Raw genomic sequence first — 18,048 nt, forward strand, 5'->3', positions numbered from 1 at the left:
TTCACTCAGAGGCTCAGAGCCTCTCTGAGTAACAGACACCTTGTGAGATAGGTGGGGCTGAGAGAGCTCTGAGAGAACTGTGACTGGCCCAAAGTCATCCAGCAGGTTTCATGGGGAGGAGGAGTGGGAAATCAAACCCATTTCTCCAGATTAGAGCCTGCAGCTCTTAACCACTACACCAAACTGGCTCTCTTTGAGGAGGGGAGATGTGCCAGGACCTGCCCCCACAGAGCCCAAAATGCACATTGCTCCATCAGAACCATTCATGTTTCTCTACCATCTCTGTTAATTTGGAGTTGACAGAGGGCAAGCAGCATAAACTACCCAGGGTGTGTGAACTGATCTTTCCCTGCTTGCTCCTCTCCATCCCATATTTCCATAATGTTGTGTGTTTCTCCTAGAAGGCCTGGAAGCAGAACACTTTCCCCATCATGTCATTCACTTCTCTTCCCTTGAAAAAACCACCCTCAAGTCAACTGTTTAAACATGGCTTCTCTTCTCCAGTTTTTTAAAATTGTTACTAAAAACCAATGTGTTGACAGTGTCTTATCCCTGTTGAAGTCTGGTGTGAAATCATCGCTGGTTTTATTTAAAATCACAAGAATAGAAAGCCAGACGCGATGGGAAGACAGCCCAGACATTTCACAGAAGCACAGAGCAAGGAATAAGTTGCATTTTTAAGAACTTGGTCCTTTAAAAGATTCAAAATGGCAGATGCCGCTTTGTGCGAAAATGTGGTCACCTTCAGTGTTTCCTCTAAGCTGAGTTAGCGTGAGCTGGCTCACAGATATTTAGCCTCCAGCTCACACCTTTTTGTCAGGAAGGACGACCCCAGAGCACAATATTTGTGCAGTAGCTCACAACTTTAATGCCAGTAGCTCACAACTTTAATGCCAGTAGGTCACAAAGTAGAATTTTTGCTCACAAGATTCCACAGCTTAGAGGGAACATTGGTCACCTTCCTTTGAGGCTACAGATGCCACTGTCCAGAGGACCATGCCACAAGGCAAAGCAGCACAATATCTGAGAGCTAATCTGTAAGCCTAAAGGGATTCCACTAACCTTTTAACAGAGCTCCTCAAGGTGAGCAGAAGGCAAAGTGTAAACACTAGCATAGGGGGAGGCTTCATCTTTTAATTAAACAATGTCTAAATCTGGGGGATTTGGAAACGTATGCATTTGAAAGTGCCTTCCGGTTGCCCTTGAAATACCAGAGCTTGGCCTCTTTTCAGTCTTGATGTTCCTGCTTTAAAGAGCAGGACTTCGACTGCCGTGTCATAGGGTGTTGTGTGCCCAGTTCATCCCAACACGACACTCGACGTGTGTTTGTTTTTAATTCGCCCTCCCCCTACTTTAAGCCACCCTTGGATGATTCTTGTAGCAGGGCAGGGCATAAATCTCATACATGTTAAATATAAAGATAGGTACATAGACTTGGCAGCCCCATGGCGCAGAGTGGTAAAGCTGCAGTACTGCAGTCCGAGCTCTCTGCTCACGACCTGAGTTCAGTCCTGGCCGAAGCTGGGTTCAGGTAGCCGGCTCAAGGTTGACTCCGTCTTCCATTCTTCCGAGGTCGGTAAAATGAGTACCCAGCTTGCTGGGGGGGAAGTTTAGATGACTGGGGAAGGCAGTGGCAAACTACCCCATAAAATCTGCCATGAAAATGTTGTGATGCGATATCACCCCAGAGTTGGAAACGACTGGTGCTTTCACAGGGGACTACCTTTACTTTTTTACCTAGACTTGATAGCATCTTACAGTCATTTGAAAATGTTTTTTTTTTCATAGATACAGCTGTTTATCTGTGATTTGGAATTAGTACCTTAAAACCAACATCCCCGTTTTCCTCATCTGCAATAAATTTCAGTAGGTGAAGTTGCTTTAGAATGTTGCAGCAAAGACAAAAACAGTTTTGTGGCACCTTAAAGGCTAAAAGATCTATTAAGAGTGTGATTTTTCATAGTCCAGCATTCACTTTGTGCACCCAATGAAGTCACCTTGTGAAGTGCTTTCTGTCTCATGAAAGTCTGTGCTGCAATAAAGCCATCAGTCTTCAAAGTTCCACAAGAATGGTGTTCACATTGGCAACAATTTGCTATGAGCTTGGCCAGCAGCCAGGCCCACCCACTCTCTCCCTTCTCCATTGTGCATGGGCTCCAGACAGACCCCTGTTATAATTCCTGAGACAATAACTTTAAGTTTTGAGCCCCTGTGCACGTGGATGCTCTCTAGGATTTACCAAAGTGATTGAGGGTGAATCTAGAGTAGGGGCTTAATGTAAGAGAAAAAACGTCAGATGGAGAGCCAGTTTGGTGTAGTGGTTAAGTGTGCGGACTCTTATCTGGGAGAACCGGGTTTGATTCCCCACTCCTCCACTTGCACCTGCTGGAATGGCCTTGGGTCAGCCATAGCTCTGGCAGAGGTTGTCCTTGAAAGGGCAGCTGCTGTGAGAGCCCTCTCAGCTCCACCCACCTCACAGGGTGTCTGTTGTGGGGGGAGAAGATATAGGAGATTGTAAGCCGCTCTGAGTCTCTGATTCAGAGAGAAAGACAGGGTATAAATCTGCAATTTTTCTTCTTCTTCTTTGAGAGCTGGAAGGAAGGAAGGAAAATAGACGGGGGAGGGACAGGTGGAAAGAAAACAGCTTTAAATGCATTCTCCAAGCCACCGGCTGGCTTGGCTTGGAGAAGTGATTGAAAGAGAGAAATGCCTCCTCCAAACCAGCTGATGGGGTGGTGGGGGCTTCGAGAGCCACATAATATGTATAAAAGAGCCACAGCTGAAAATTATGTCATGTGATGCTTCCCCCCATTCCCCTCACTGCCTCATTGAGTGCTAGTTGGAGTGTTGGCGGGGGCTTCCCTGCCAAAGGCAGACATGTAGCAACTTTAAGACCCATATTCAAGTCCCTTCTTTGGCCTCAAGCTCATAAGGTGACCTTGGACCAGTCTGTCACCATCAGCCTCACCCACCTCATTCACAGGGTAGTTATGAGGGTAAAATCGAGGAAGGAAGAGTGCCATGTATGTTTCCCTGATCTCCTTGGGACAAGACTAGAATAAAAATTATTAACTAAATAAAGTTGTAGAGATGCCCTGCTTTCCCACGGTAAAAATATTGATTGTCCATACAGGAAACATTCACTTCCCCTCAGAAGCAAAAGAATAATCTCGCTATATTCTTTGGAATTCATTTTTTAAAAAATGAGTCTGCTTTTTTTTTCACGCCTCCATGGTTCATAAATGCAACTAGAACACGCTTCTGGTTGTCCGGGCAACTGATCTGGGCCACTTGGCCAGGGCAGTTTCTCAGGTGCCTCATGGTTGCCCCAGGAAGTGACCTAGGGTTCATTTGCATTGTTCAAGTGTTCAGCTGAAGGGCACTGTGAACTGCCTTTATCCCAACATCCTGAAAATTACAGAAAGAAACCCTTTTAAATATGATCTGGCTGTAAGACCAACGTTCCACTTCTGCACTCACATTCTGCTTGTTAGGCATAGCTTCCACTTATTCTGTTTAGTACTTGGCAGAGATGCTCAGTTAACTTCTTAGAGCTTTTATCTGATAAGTTTGTAAAGAAAATAGAAAAAAATAGGTTTTGTTTTGAAATAAATACTGCTATTTTGCTAACGTACCAGAAGTTTACTGAGTACTAGTTTTTTTTTGCTTCTAGCCGGTTTCCTTGTCAACCTTAGTTTCAGAAAATTTAACAATCCCTGAAGGTAGTTATTTCCTTAGACAGATCAAAAAAGCAACTTTTCCAGCCAGAGTTGTCACAGGAAACTCCTTCCTAATACCACTTACCAAACCCTTTATAGTCTCCAAGCCAAGATGGGGGGATTGGGGTGTTTTTTAAAAAAAAGGCCGGGAGGGGGGTGTTGTCAGGAAATTACAGACCGGTTCTCCTTGCTGTTCATCCAGGCATTTCAGAGTTCCGGTTTTTTTGGAGGGTGGACCACATTAAATTCATTTTCCCCTCTCCAGAATCCAGCAGGCCTTATCTAACGTAGTAGGTGTTGGCAGAAGATCCTATTCATCTGTTTTATTTCACCAGCAACATGTAGGATTACATTCCTGATTCTGTCATGTATTGTACACAGTGGAGTGCATTTGATGAAAAAGCGACTGTCCTGTTGACAGCTTGGGAAATGCATTAAAGATATTAACAAAGATGCCATTTTCATCTGCTTATTGGTACAATTGCCTAATCCTGTTATCTGCTACACTGTCCATTAAGCTATGAAACCTCCTCCCTTAGGAGGTACAACTGTCACTCTCTGCAAGCCTTCTGGTATATGCAAAAAAATCATTTTTTGTTTAGTTTAAAACGTTTTAATGATGGTTTATACGATTTTACTGATGACTGTGTTTTCCTGTGTTCACCGTGAGCCACCTTGCAAGTTTTTAGAAGTGTGTGGTGTATATGTAATAAATACCACATTAGTAAATAGGCCTCATTTTGGTCAGGAGCTCACAGGAGCAGAGCTCCAGAACCTCTAAATTTTATTGTGCTCTTTCTTTCTTAAACCCCCCCCCCCCCAAATTACTTGCTTCTGTGCTCCATTGTTCAAACCCCGTGAGAATTTGCTGAACTCTTTAGATTTGACAAACTTTCTAATATTTTTCCCCACAAAAAATGGGAAAAGAATCAAAACATAGCAAGCTGACAGATGGAAATCTTCATCATGCCACTGTGACCACATAGGATAAAGTAATTTAAAAAGCATGATGGGAGTAAGGTTTTATTATGGCAATTTCAAGAAGCATTTTAAGGCAGATGCTCAGCTGATATAATTTAGTCACCTTCAAGAAGCATTTTAAGGTAGATGATCAGCTGATATAATTTAGTACACCTTCCGGTGATGTCAGGGATGTGTGACATATGCAAATAAGTTGTGCTAATGAACTCCAGTGCCTCTTTTTCTACAAAATACCTAGTTATGCATGAGAATGTGGTCACCAGAAATCTTGGCTGTTATCTCTGTCCGTCCAGCATGGGACCTTGCTTTGGAACAACCAGAAATGTCTCTGTTGCCTTTCTGAAGGGTCCTCGTCCCTCAAGCGATGTGGATCATCTGCTAGTAATGACCTTGCGCTGCTGATTGATATTTGACTTGCATTGCAATTTTCCTGCAGGTTCTTATGGGGTTCCTCACAGAAATGATTTTCTAAACATGTCAAGTTCACAGATCTTTGTGGTCTTCTTGCATCACACCTATGAGATATAGGACTCCTGCGCCAATCGAGAAAGGAAGCCCCAGCCCTCAGTTTGTAAGCACTGAGCAAGGCTGTTAATGATAGGATCTTTTGGAGGCCATTATTTCATAGGATTGCCATAAGTTGGAAGTAGAGCTGCCAGGTCCTGCCTGGCTGCTGGCGGGGGGGGGGGGGGGGGGGATCCTGGTTCCTTTCTGGGATCGTCAGTGTGCGTGGCGCAATGACATCACGCAGAAGTGATGCCATCATATCACCGATGTCAGAGGGGTGATGCTCTAGTTTTTGTGCAAAACTTGGCCAAAAACTAGAGCATTACTGTGCAATGTCACCAATTATGTTGATGTCACTTCCTGGTGACATCATCATGTCGCCTTTCAGGCCAGTTGAGGATGGGATTTCCCGCCATCAGCCAATCCCCTGCCCCAGCAAGGTTCTAGTAACCCCGAGTCACTTGGAAGTGACTTGATGGCACGTAATACACTCAATATGACATGTATTTGTCCTGGAAATGTAATTGTTTTTAAATAATTGGTTTATGGTTGCAAGTTATAAATCTTGATGTCCTAGGAAGCCATTCATTTTATCAGTATTTTTTATTCCAGGCCTTTTTGTATATTCCCTCCATATTGTGGATTGTTCTGTTCCCTTTACAGGGCTGCTCCTGGTCTGTCATATTTGTAGATCTTGATGCCCACAATCGGAACAGGCAGACTCTTTGTTCATTGCTTCCCCGAGAATCCCGATCTCACGTAAGTAATATTTGATGAAATTGAGTTTAACAGGACAGAGCGGGAATTAGCTTGAATATAGTTCTTAGCTGTATTGCAATTTTAATATCCTGTTTAATAAAGGGTCTGAAGTTGTTTGGTTAGGGAACAATTAGAATTTGTTCTTTAAATATTACTACACGGGAGAGACTGTTCTAGAAGCTAATTATTGTGATAGATGTGTCTTCCGTAACTGTGGTCAGGATGAAATCCTTTTATACAGCAGGTCTGGACAATAGAGATTTTTCCTCTGAGTTATAAGTATGATAGATACTTACTCAAAGCGTGCCTTAAGGCAGCCTAGGCGAGACACAAGGTTTTCATAACAACACTCCTTAAAATTTTCTTGCTGTAACAAAAAAGCACCCAGGGTACTAAAAGCCCACCAACAACCCAGAAATCTATACTTTTAACTGTAGGGTTAGTTTTTCATCCCACCCAATAATATATTTATTTATTTATTGCCAAGGCTTTTTTTGTAGCAGGAACTCCTTTGCATATTAGGATACGCCCACCTGATGTAGCCAATCCTCCAAGAGCTTACAGTAGGCCCTGTAAGAAGAGCCCTGTAAGGATTGGCTGCATCAGGGGGGTGTAGCCTAATATGCAAAGCAGTTTCTTCTACAAAAAAAGCCCTGCTTATTGCCATCAAGTCACAGCTGACTTATGGTGACCCCATGGGGTTTTGAAGGCAAAAGATGTTCAGAAGTGGTTTGCCTTTGCCTGCCCCTGTTTTCCAATCCTGGTACTCCTTGGTGGTCAGGCCTGACTCTGCTTAGCTTCTGAGATCTAATGAGATCAGGATAGCCTGGGCTATCTACTCAAGGCAACCCATGATTAGGGGTAGGAAAAAGTTCTTCATGAGTTTGTTCTCTCCATAAAACACTTCACCACAAAAGCCTTTTGCAGTGCCCTGGAGAGAGGTAGCCCTTTGTGGAAGCTGATGACCCTTCCTGAATATATTTACCTCACATCAGAGATATATTCTTGGGTAGAAAACAAATGCCAGATGCAAAGAAAAAGAAAAGAAAGAAATTATTCTTTTTTGATATTCTTATATGCTTTCCTTTATAATTAATGAAAGTTTGTGGTAAGAACATAAGAACCCTGCTGGATCAGATCATTGGTCCATCTAGTCCAGCATCTTGTCTCACTGGCCAACCAGTTCTTCTGGAGGGTCAACAACAGGGCATAGAGGCTGAGGCCTTCCCTTGATCTTGCTTCCTGGCTCTGAGATTGGTTATCTAATACCTTAGGTTCAAAATCTTGTTTTCCAATGGAAGGAGGCGTAAATTTTTAAACAGTATTGTTTAGGGTTAACGGGGCTTTCTGTATCAGAGAGTAACAATTCAATACAACGCATAGCAAATGTTGTCCAGCATCATCTGAATTCAAGAACATTTATATTAATTACATGCACAAATATGCTGTTTGGCTGTTCAGCCCTTATAGCTCTGCAGCCTATTTACGGTGCATCTTGCAAAATCGAGCACATGACCCACATTTGTTATATACAGTCTGCATTGTCTCTAAATAATGTAGGTGTAGAGCCTACTGCTTGTTTTTCCCCAATTCATTTTGTGGACAATAGAACTCTGCACCTTCAAATCTATAGGATGAAACAATATGTGAGTTGTCTTTGAGGTTGGCAGTTTCCATGTGGGTTTTCTGCTTATATGGGAAGCGCATTGCAAGAGACCAGGTGGGCAACCAAAAAGCTTTTAATCAAGAATCCTAATTTAGCTTGGTGATTTTCATTATCATCAAAAGGGCTGTCGTCCATTGTCTTAAAATTTGGTCACAGCATGACACCTCTTCCTCAATTCCTGGATCTCATAGCATTTCCACAAATTAAACAACCCCATTAATCTCCACTCTTACCACTGTATGTGCCTCATGGAAGAAAAAGGGTGCGGAATGGTATTGGTATCTGCTTTGTGTATAGTTTCTTTAACTCCAAGCTTTAAACGAAATAGTATTTCCCTGATGAATGCGAGATTTAATATTGTAACATTTTGTTCTTGTGTGCCAGAAGATGGTGGTGGTGTGTGTCTGCTGATAACCTGGTAGTGAATTTTAAAGGCCGTTTCGTTATTTACTTAAATACTGTGGGAAATATCATTCAGGCAGAAGACAAAAGTATTTTGTGCAGCCCCAATGAGAGAACAGTTCTGGACAACTCCTTTGTCACTTTACCTCCAAACATATCGTGCAGATGTCATTAGGCAGTCTGCTATGTACTTGAAGTATGAATGCCCCCAATTAATTACTTAACCGTGTAGCTGAAGATAGGGGGGGGAGCCTAGGCCCTATGCCCTAGGCAAAGTCCTGCCACACTACACCCTTTGCCTGCCATGACAGCAAAAGGTGGGCGGCTTTAAGGAGGGAAGGGGCAGTGACAGAGCCCATCCAAGGTTAACTGCGAGGAGCAAGGGAGGGAGGCAGGAACTCACCTGCGCCCAAGGTGCCCAGCAGCATCCACATGTCTTGTGTCAGTGTGCCTCCCTAAGAAATGCCCCTCAGCCACTACCGCTCACCTACTTCCTTGGCAGTGCCTCGTAGGGCCCCTGCAGGAGGGAAACTCTTGCTTCATGGCTTGTTTATTTCTTTAACTCCCTCGTTCTCCCCTTATTCAGACCAGCATTTCCTTTTCCTACCCTAGAACACTGATGCTGCTCTCCTACCCTGCATTAGCTATCCAGCCTTTGCCGTGGACGACGACGCTTTGTACAGCCAAACAATCGATAAGGTGGTCAGGAAGCTAAAAGGGAAATATGGGTTCAAGCGGTTTTTGAGGGATGGCTATCGAACCGCTCTGGAGGACAAAAATCGCCATTACTATAAACCTGCAGAAATTAAGGTAACGTAGCTATTAACGTGATACCAGAAGGGATTAATTGGCGTGCGCATCAATGTTCCAATGCACGTCCCCTTGCAGGGTTTGTTTCTTATTTATTGAAATTTGCGTGGTGTAATTACTGGGTAAAGAATTTCCAGTTTGCCCACTCTGGATCGTTTTTTACACCGCTAATTGCTGTGCCTCCAAATGTCAAATTCTAATTTCCTGTATTATACCAGTGCGGTCACGCACGCTCTAACGCAGCTTATACCAGACCTTCAGATGTAATTTCAACAGAAAATGACAGTAGCGGTTTTTTGTGGACTTGGCCAAAAGTTAGTTACCCTTGATCAGATTGTTTTATTGATCTTTTCTACTTCCCTGCTGTCCAGGCCAGATAACAAGTATTCAGGTTTGGCAGAGGCAATCTTGTCCCCCCCATAGCTTGTCCCCCCTGCACCCATAGCTTAAGAAAGGAAACTGTTAAATTTTCCATGAGATACCTTAGCACAAGTTTGGCTGCATGACTGCATCCATGCATGTTAATCTTTTAGCAGTGTTGGTTATCAGAATCTGGTTCAGGTCAAGGACTTTCAGGTTCCCTGTAGTCCTATCATTGTGTAACTCTTCAACTTCCGCTGACATCTGGTTCTTGCAAATACAAAGACTGCTAAAGCAGGCATCTCCTTTGTAGCACCCGTGGCACCTCGGCTGATACCTTTTGTGGCACCTGCCAAGTGTCTGTAGAAATGTAGCTATTACAGCCACCACAGTGTTGATTTTATTCTTTCTCTCACTGATGTTACCCTTTAAAAATCTTTTTTACCCCTCTTCTCCCCTTCTTTTGTGTATGAGGGGGCTCTGCTTTCTGAAGCTGCCATTTTGTGGTTGTCCCCACTTCCCGTGGCAGCCATTTTCTGTCTTCTCCCACTTCCTGTGGCAGCCATTTTCTGTCTGCCCCCACTTCCCATAGCAGCCATTTTGTGGTTACCCCCACTTCCCATGGCAGCCATTTTGTGTCTGCCCCCACTTCCTGTGGCAGCCATTTTGTGGTCGAAAGCTCCATCCTGTGTCAGAAGGTGCCCACAGGCTCAAAAAAGCTGGGGACCCCTGCCCTAAAGCATTGTATTAGCTCAGTAGTGTAATCTCTGGGGGCCTTTGCAGAAATCATGACTGCAGCCCTTTTGTTACAATTAAGAAGGGATCAAGAGTGGACTGTAGGACGGCATGCACTCTTTGCTGAGCTCCCCTGTCTTTTGCATAGACCAGGTTCGTTTCTTGCTTTTTAAAATTCTGTTGACCTTGAAGTTAACTGTGGTTAATCAGGTTCTTAATTAAACTTCAATGTAGGGTTTTAATCCAGGTTACGCATGCCATGGTTATAGCCAATGAGCAGAGAGTGGCAGGACTGGAGGCTTTGTATGTACAAGGGGAGTAGACCATCCCTCAGCGGTAGAGCACACACTTTCAGTCACAAAAGTCCCAGTCCAAGGCATCTTCACTTAAAACATCTCAAGGGGTCTAAATTCTGCTGTTAGTCAAAAACAGATAGCTCTCAGCAAGGGTGGAATTCTAGCAGGAGCTCATTTGCATATTAGGCTACACCCCTCTGATGTAGCCAATTCGCCAAGAGTTTACAAAACAGAGCCTTGTAAGCTCTTGGAGGATTGGCTACATCAGGGGTATGTGGCTTAATATGCAAAGGAGCTCCTGCTAGAATTCCACTTTTGGCTCTCAGCTAGCTGAGCCAGTAGTTCTACAACCTAAACCTGCTTCTGGTGTGCAGGGGAGGGCTTCTGAAGAGGGGGCACCTAATGCTGTGACTAGGATTGCCAGGCAACCCCCTGGAAGGTTGTGGGGGCAGCAGAGCCCCTGGATAATATATATATATATATATATATATATATATATATATATATATATATATATATATATATATATATATATATATATATTAAAAAAGACAAATAAGGCCTTAGCTTCTTACAGGAAGTTCTGAGCGAAGAGTTCCTGGTGATCCTAGAGCTACCTGGAGGGGGCAAGAGTAGCTCTACTAGAATGTCTAGGGATCACCAGGACCTCAGTGGCCTTATTTTTCTTTTAAAAAATTTTCACCCTAGGATGATTGCATGCACCCCTTTGGCCCCAGTTTCTGTCTGCCCATCAGATAGGGTTGCCAAGTCCAACTCAAGAAACATCTGGGGACTTTGGCCAGGAGCAAGGGTGTGACAAGCACTGTTGAACTCTGAAGGGAGTTCTGGCCATCACATTTAAAGTGACCATGCGCCTTTTAAATGCCTTCCCTCAATTTGGAATACTGAAGGATAGGGGCACCTACTTTTGTGGCTCATAGAATTGGACCCCCTGGTCCAGTCATTTTGAAACTTGGTGGGGTTTTTTCAGGAGAGGCACCAGATGCTGTGCTGAAAATTTGGTGCCTTTACCTCAAAAAACAGCTCCCCCCCCCCGAGAGCCCCAGATACCCACTGATCAATTTTCCATAATACCCTATGGTAATTGGTCTCCATAGGGAATAACGGAGTGCTCAGCAGACAGTTCCCCCCCCCCACTTTCTAATGATCCTGAAGCGGGGTGGGGGGCTCCAAACCAGGGGATCCCCTGCCCCCACCTGGGGATTGACAGCCCTACCATCAGATGAGATTCATGGGGCAAGCACCACAACTTCCTGGAGGTCCCCTGCCTTAAGCAGGCAAATGGGAACCCTGACTGTAACCTGGTCTTTACCTTTTAATCATACGTAATGGATCAGGAGCATTGCTTCATTGCTACCCTGTGTATATCAGTGGACTGCACCCAAGGCCAAATTGAGGTTCTGAGTGAGATCAAAGCTATTATTACCTACCGGGGAAAAAGACACGACCAGACCAGGTTGGGTGTGAAAAGCCCAGCTATATGTTTGAGTTATGATTCTATACTTTAATCCAGGTCATTTAGTCTGATCTGTTGCTAGAAACCGAGTTTGAAGCGTTTTGTTAATTCCGTTCGAACACCGCCACCAAAGTTTCTCAAAGGGAGTCAGACTTCCACAGCTTCCTTCTAGAAAAAAATAAAGGTGGTGGCGGGGAGAGAAAACAGCAAATCATATGAACCGTTAGCTTTGGCACTTCCTGGCAATCTATTTTAGTGAAGCAGACATTACTTGCCGCACTAGCTTTGGATGTGCAGGACTCAGAAGGTGCGCTGTCAGCACTTTCTCCCCTGATTGATTTGTTTAGAGGTAAATGCGCTTACATTTCAGAAGCAACATACAGTTTGTTTCCCATAACAAATGGCCACGTTGTTTATCATTTTATTTAATTTCACAGCTGACTACAGACTAGAGTATATTAATAACAGAAATCTCTATGTGCTTCGGAGTATTAATGCTTGCCATTAAAGTCTCTCTGAACAGAGTTCCATTTTTCCTTCTAACACTTTTATTTTTGTCTTTTTTTTAAATTTAAAGGAGAATTTTCTAGCCTGGAATAAAAACAATACATAAAATTCCGCCGCGACATTTTTACAGTCCTTCATATCTTTATGTGCCATGATGAGTCATCTTTTTCGTTTTAAAATAAGTTGTTTACACTTAGAAGAATCATTTATTTGCTTGTTTTATTTTTGAACGTGTGATCAGGTATTTGAATGTGTGAGACTGCTGCGTGCTTCTAACTTTCCTTTTTTAAAATTTTAGCTCTTTGATGGAATCGAATGTGAATTTCCTCTCTTCTTTATTTTCATGATGATCGATGGTAAGTGTGACTTTTCGTTCCTCTTTTAATGGGGAATGAGATGGGGAATGAGTTGTGGAATGGAGCAATAAAACTTTTTTTTAGGCAATCTAGAAAGGCAGGCTAGAATGTAGTTAAACCAAGGTTTTCCGTGACAACTCTGCCTCCTAAGCAGAATGATTAGAATGAAAATCTTTAATATTTCTTTTATGCACTGCTGAGAAAAGAATGCTGCTTAGATATGCTCCCCAAAATTCTCAAAATGCTGTTCTGTCCTCTCTTGCTGAGCACTTTCATTTGGATCAGTGTTCCTAATGTCATTCCTGACATTCAGACTGTATGCTCTGGTGGGCTTGCATCATCCTTCACTTAGTTCATCCAGCTGGGTAGGAGACTCAGTTTATGGTTACTGGTTTCCTAGATAAGAGAGCTTCTCTGTTAATTTCCATAGAGGCACCCAATATTATCAACATGATAGAGGCAAGCAAGGGCCAGCCTTGCCTCTAGGCAAACTAGGTGATTGCCTAGGGCGTTGGCCTTTGGGGGGTACCGAACTGGGTGCTCCCCCATGTGACTTGGTGACATTATCAGTGCCGGGGGGCAGGGGGGGAGCCTTGCCTTGCCTAGGGTGCCAGACAGTCTAGGTCTGGCCCTGAGGCAAGCCATGTGCCTAAGTGATCCATGTGTGCTATTTTGTCACACCTCTAGATCACAGCAGATCTAAAATTTGCTACCCATGGCTGCTTTTTAACATAAAGTCCTCTAATGCGACTCTTGCCTTGCGTATAAAAGTTAACTGAATATTCCTGAATGGATTTCTCAAAAAAACATCTGTTTCTACTGGAATATAAGAGGAATATCTTCTTATCTGGCTTTGATTTTTTTTTTTTTAAATATCTGCATACCTCTGGAATCCCCTGAGTGTCTGCGTCATCCTATCTTGTCTTTTCTGCCGTTAGGACTTTATAGTAGTCTGCTGTCAGTATAGTTAGGATGATGACTAGCAGCCGTTGATAGGTTATATAGATTTATATCTGTATTATGTATAGATTATATATATTTATATAATTGTTTTCAAAGCCGTCTCCGTTAGTATTCCTCCTCCCAGTTTTAGTTTGTGAATTCCACAAGTTGTGTGTAATGCATTATATGAAACAGATGTCACTGGGAACAGGTGTCACTGGGGTGTGTGTGGGAGGGAGGAGAGGTACTTGTGAATTTCCTGCATTGTGCAGAAGGTTGGACTAGATGACCCTGGAGGTCCCTTCCAACTCTATAATTCTAAGCTTTTCCTTTTGCCACTTCTGAACACTACTGCCAGCTGGTTTCGCTGAACAACTCTGAGTTCTGATATTTCATGACAGTGTGAAAAACAAATTTTCTCTCCATACAATGTCTCCATGCAATGCATTTATATATCTAATTCTCACCATGTCGATATAGAAATCCAGAGATTGGAGCCATGAACAGACAAGACAGATCTTTCTGCAAACATTAAAAAGCCCCTGGTTTAAGGAAAATCTGGAAAAAATACATTGGGATGTTAGTTGCTCTTGGTCATAATGGTCATTGTCAGGCAACCACAACAGTATCTCCAGCTTTCAAGCCTTGGTTTATGTCAGTAAAAGGAACAAGGAAGGGAGTCTTTTCCAGGCAATGGACACCCACCAAACAATTTGATATCATGTGACCATGCCCAGTGCATGGGAGTAACTGAGGTAGACGTCTGCCTAGGGCGCCAACTCACCTGCAGGGCGCCACTGGGCAACCCTACCCCACTCTGACTCTCTCAGTTTCCTAGGTCCCAGTCCTGGGAAGCTGAGATCTGCAGGATGGTGCGTCAGCATATGGTCTCTTCCAAGTCTGGCTTTCTGCCGGGCTCAGAAGAGAATGTTTGCGCACGCAGTCTCAGAGTGTCTCCGAGAGCACAGACGTGGCTCACACGCAGCCCCTGCTATCAGCCTTCTCAGGTTGGACTGAGAAGGCTGGTGGAGGGGTGCTGTGGCAAGCCATGCCTGTGCACTGCGCTCTCAGAGGCACTATGAGACTGCCTACGAAACTGCAGGCGTGGCTTGCCTGCAATCCCCGCTCTCAGTCTTCTCAAGTCTGCCCGAAAAGGCTGAGAGCAGGGGCTGCGGTTAGGCTGCATCTCCGAGAGAGCACTGTGTGGCTCTGCTGGAGTCTACTCTGCCCTCTCCTGCTGCACCGCCACACCCTTCCTCCCCAAAGGCGGGGGCGTGGGGGGACAGGCGTGGGGGGGCAGGGCAAGTGCCAGTCTGGGGCGCGCACAGCCCTAGCACCAGACCTGCATGTGACTTACATGACTAACCCAGGCCTGGTTGCTTGCTAATATTTACCAGCAACCACCCCATGGAAGCCAGTGTGATATAGTTGTTAGCGTTTCAGACTAGAGTCTGAGAGGCCCTCTATTGCCTAACAGGCTAGGCTGAAAATGTGTAACTGGCTTCCTTGGTAGAGGCTAAAATGGATGGGAAGAGAATGATGTGAGCTACTTTAAATCTCCCTTCTTGAGAAGCAATATAGCTGAAGATGGGGTTAAATAAAAGGTGGTGGGTGGGAAAGAGAGAAGGATTCAGGAAGTGGTGAGGATGTGGAGGTTACCAGGAGGAGGGAAAGAGGAAATACAGCAGGGAAGAGGATATGGAGGAAAGTGAGGCACTCGCCTCAAGTCCTTTTTGGTTCCCCACACCATCCAACTGGCCCCTGTCTAGAAGCCAACGTTGCACAACCAGTCCATAGTTTTCCCAGGTAGTATCAGCTAGGGAGGGAAGGAGGAAAGCTGAAGAGAAGCAGATAAAGGTAGGTAGGCTGGTTGGTGGGAAGAAGAGAACGAAACGAGAGAAGCAGAGAGGCTATGGGGACTTTCAGGGAAGGGGATATAGTGAAGGAGGGGAAATGAGATCCCCCCCCCCCACAAGCTCTTGTGGATCCTCCACTGGCAGCTTTCTAAACCTCTGCCGTGTCCTCCTTTGCAAACATTAAAATGGTTAAAATTATATGAAGATAAAACTGGCATGCAGATTCTTCCCAAAATTGGATTTCTCTGTGAGCGCTTGGGTTTTTTTCACTGTTGTTGTTTTATTTATCATGCACGACGCTTTCTCAAGTACCTCTGCCTCATCTGAAATGCTAAGAGATGAGAAAATGCTCATATAATTCTTCATTTGGCATTCTTACAGCAAAAAAGGGATATACACTTCATTCTTTTCTCTGTGTCAATGAGGACAACATAGGTTTCAGAGCTATTGAAACAGCCATGGCCCTTCCCTTCCCATCTCTTAAATAAAACATTGAGATCCCAGGAGCTTTCTTAAAAATTAAGGCTTCCTGCCTTCTTGTAACACAGTACTCACCATGGGCAGACATTCAACCTTTCTGCTGTGCCATGCCTCCCCTGTTCCAAGGGCTAGACCTCTGCCTGAGATCCTGGAGAGCTACTTATAGTCTGAGTAGACAGTACTGAACTTGATGGACCAAGGGTCATTCAGTCGGTGTTTATTATAACAGTCATAGACCAGGTAAAAAGCACAAATCTATAAGTAATAAAAAGTACAAATCTGTCAAAAGTATACTACTAAAATACATGTCCATATAATACAACAACATTAAAATGTAGATAAAATTTTAATAGATAGTAGTAGTTATCTGTAATAGCTCCACAAAGTTTACAGCAAAAGAGAAAACTCCTGTGATTTAAAACTATTCTTCTGTTTGATCACTTGGGCACAAAACCTAGCTGTCACTCTAGTGATTGCTGGTATTTCATCAACCAGCAGTTTCCCCATAGATATCTTATCTGTTAGCACTTTATACTGTTCCAAAATAGGGAGAATTGTCTTGTCCCTAATTTCCTTATAGAGGGGACAAAGAATAAGAATATGTTTCAGTGTTTCCCCCTCACCAATGGGTCTTAATTCAGTATGAGCCAGCTTATTAGTTGTTGCACCTAAATGGGATTTCATGTTCAGAGGCAGTCGGCCTCTGGATGCCAGATGTTGTAGACAAAGAATGGGGAATGATAAGACCTTTGTGCAGGAGTGGAATTCTAGCAGGAGCTCCTTTGCGTATTAGGCCACACACCCCTAATGTAGCCAATCCTCTAAACTTACAGGGCTCTTTTTTGTAAGATCTCGGAGGATTGGCTACATCAGGGGTGTGTGGCCTAATATGCAAATGAGCTCCTGCTAGAATTCCACCCCTGCCTTTGTACCCCCACCCCATTAGTAAATGGAGGCATCTGCCCACTTTTTGAAGGAGAATACTGGGCTAAAGAGACCATTGAATCTGATCTAGCAGAATACCGATGATGTATATTTGTGGAGCAAAAGAGAGAAATTCTATAGTACAGTAAATACTAGCGAGAATGATTCTATCTATAAACCGCCTGCTCCAAAGAGAAATGATTTTAGGTTTGCAACCTCAGCCCTAAAGGTAATGTATACAGAAGAACCAGAGAAGAAGAATAAGATGGGGAAGACAAAATGGTAGAGCAGAAAAACTGTGAATTGTTGCAAATGTCATAAAAGGAAAGCCAGGCTGATCAAAGCCCACAACACTGTAATCATAGGAGCAGCCTGCTGGAAGTCCATTTGTCATTACATAGACCCCTGTCTCCCAGGGAAATTACTGTCAGCCCAAAGTACACTAAAGAAGTGGAGATCAAAGCAATGCATTAGAAACAGACTTCACGGATTTTTAGAGTAGTGGGACAGAAAAATAGCGCACGGTCCAAACGGATCCTTGTAAATCTCTGTGACTGAATGCATCCGTGGAGAAAGGGGTCTCTCATTGCCTTTTTTTGTGACTAAAAACATCTGAAACTAAGTTGGTACTTCCATATTTATTTTCTATTTATTAAATACAATAGAAATATTGGGAGCCCATTTGGTGTAGTGGTTAAGCACACAAACTCTTATCTGGGAGAACCGGGCTTGATTCCCCGCTCCTCCACTTGCAGCTGCTGGAATGGCCTTGGGTCAGAAATAGCTCTCGTAGGAGTTGTCCTTGAAAGAGCAGCTTCTGGGAGACCTCTTTCAGCCCCACCTACCTCACAGGGTGTCTGTTGTGGGGGGAGGGAAGGTAAAGGAGAGTGTGACCGCTTTGAGATTCAGAATGAAGAGTAGAGTATAAATCCAATATAATCTTCTTCGCTCATACACTCAGACCGATTTCACACTAGGGCTTGTTCTGGGTGGAGAGCCCTTTTGCCCCCGGCGCGTCTTGGTTTTTGCACAAGCTGCCCTGGAGCTGCGAGTTGCCTCACCGCTTTTCCGCAGCAAGCAGAAACCGCTTGTAAGAAGATCTCGCTTGCTGTGGAAAAGTGGTGCGCCAGCTCACAGCTCCGGGGCAGCTTGTGTGAAAACTGAGAGAAGCTCTGGGAACAAAGGGGCTCTCTGCCTGGAACAAGCCTAGTGCGAAATCAGTCCAACTGTCTCTTCCATGGGGACCCAAGTGGCTCACATCCTTCTACTTT

At 44.0% G+C, this 18,048-nt stretch overlaps 1 protein-coding gene across 4 annotated transcripts in view; it reads left to right on the forward strand.

The window, feature by feature from the left end:
- The window catches only part of PHKB (phosphorylase kinase regulatory subunit beta), a 220,019-nt gene that overhangs the window by 104,198 nt on the left and 97,773 nt on the right, over positions 1–18,048 (forward strand). For all 4 annotated transcript variants that reach the window (XM_060253754.1, XM_060253753.1, XM_060253751.1 and 1 more), the window contains 3 exons: positions 5,871–5,966; positions 8,647–8,844; positions 12,518–12,575. In XM_060253754.1, the coding sequence (XP_060109737.1) occupies positions 5,871–5,966; positions 8,647–8,844; positions 12,518–12,575 (352 nt within the window). The remainder of the gene's footprint in view (positions 1–5,870; positions 5,967–8,646; positions 8,845–12,517; positions 12,576–18,048) is intronic.

The sequence above is a fragment of the Heteronotia binoei genome, chromosome 14 (assembly GCF_032191835.1).
Source record: "Heteronotia binoei isolate CCM8104 ecotype False Entrance Well chromosome 14, APGP_CSIRO_Hbin_v1, whole genome shotgun sequence".
NCBI lineage: Eukaryota > Metazoa > Chordata > Lepidosauria > Squamata > Gekkonidae > Heteronotia > Heteronotia binoei.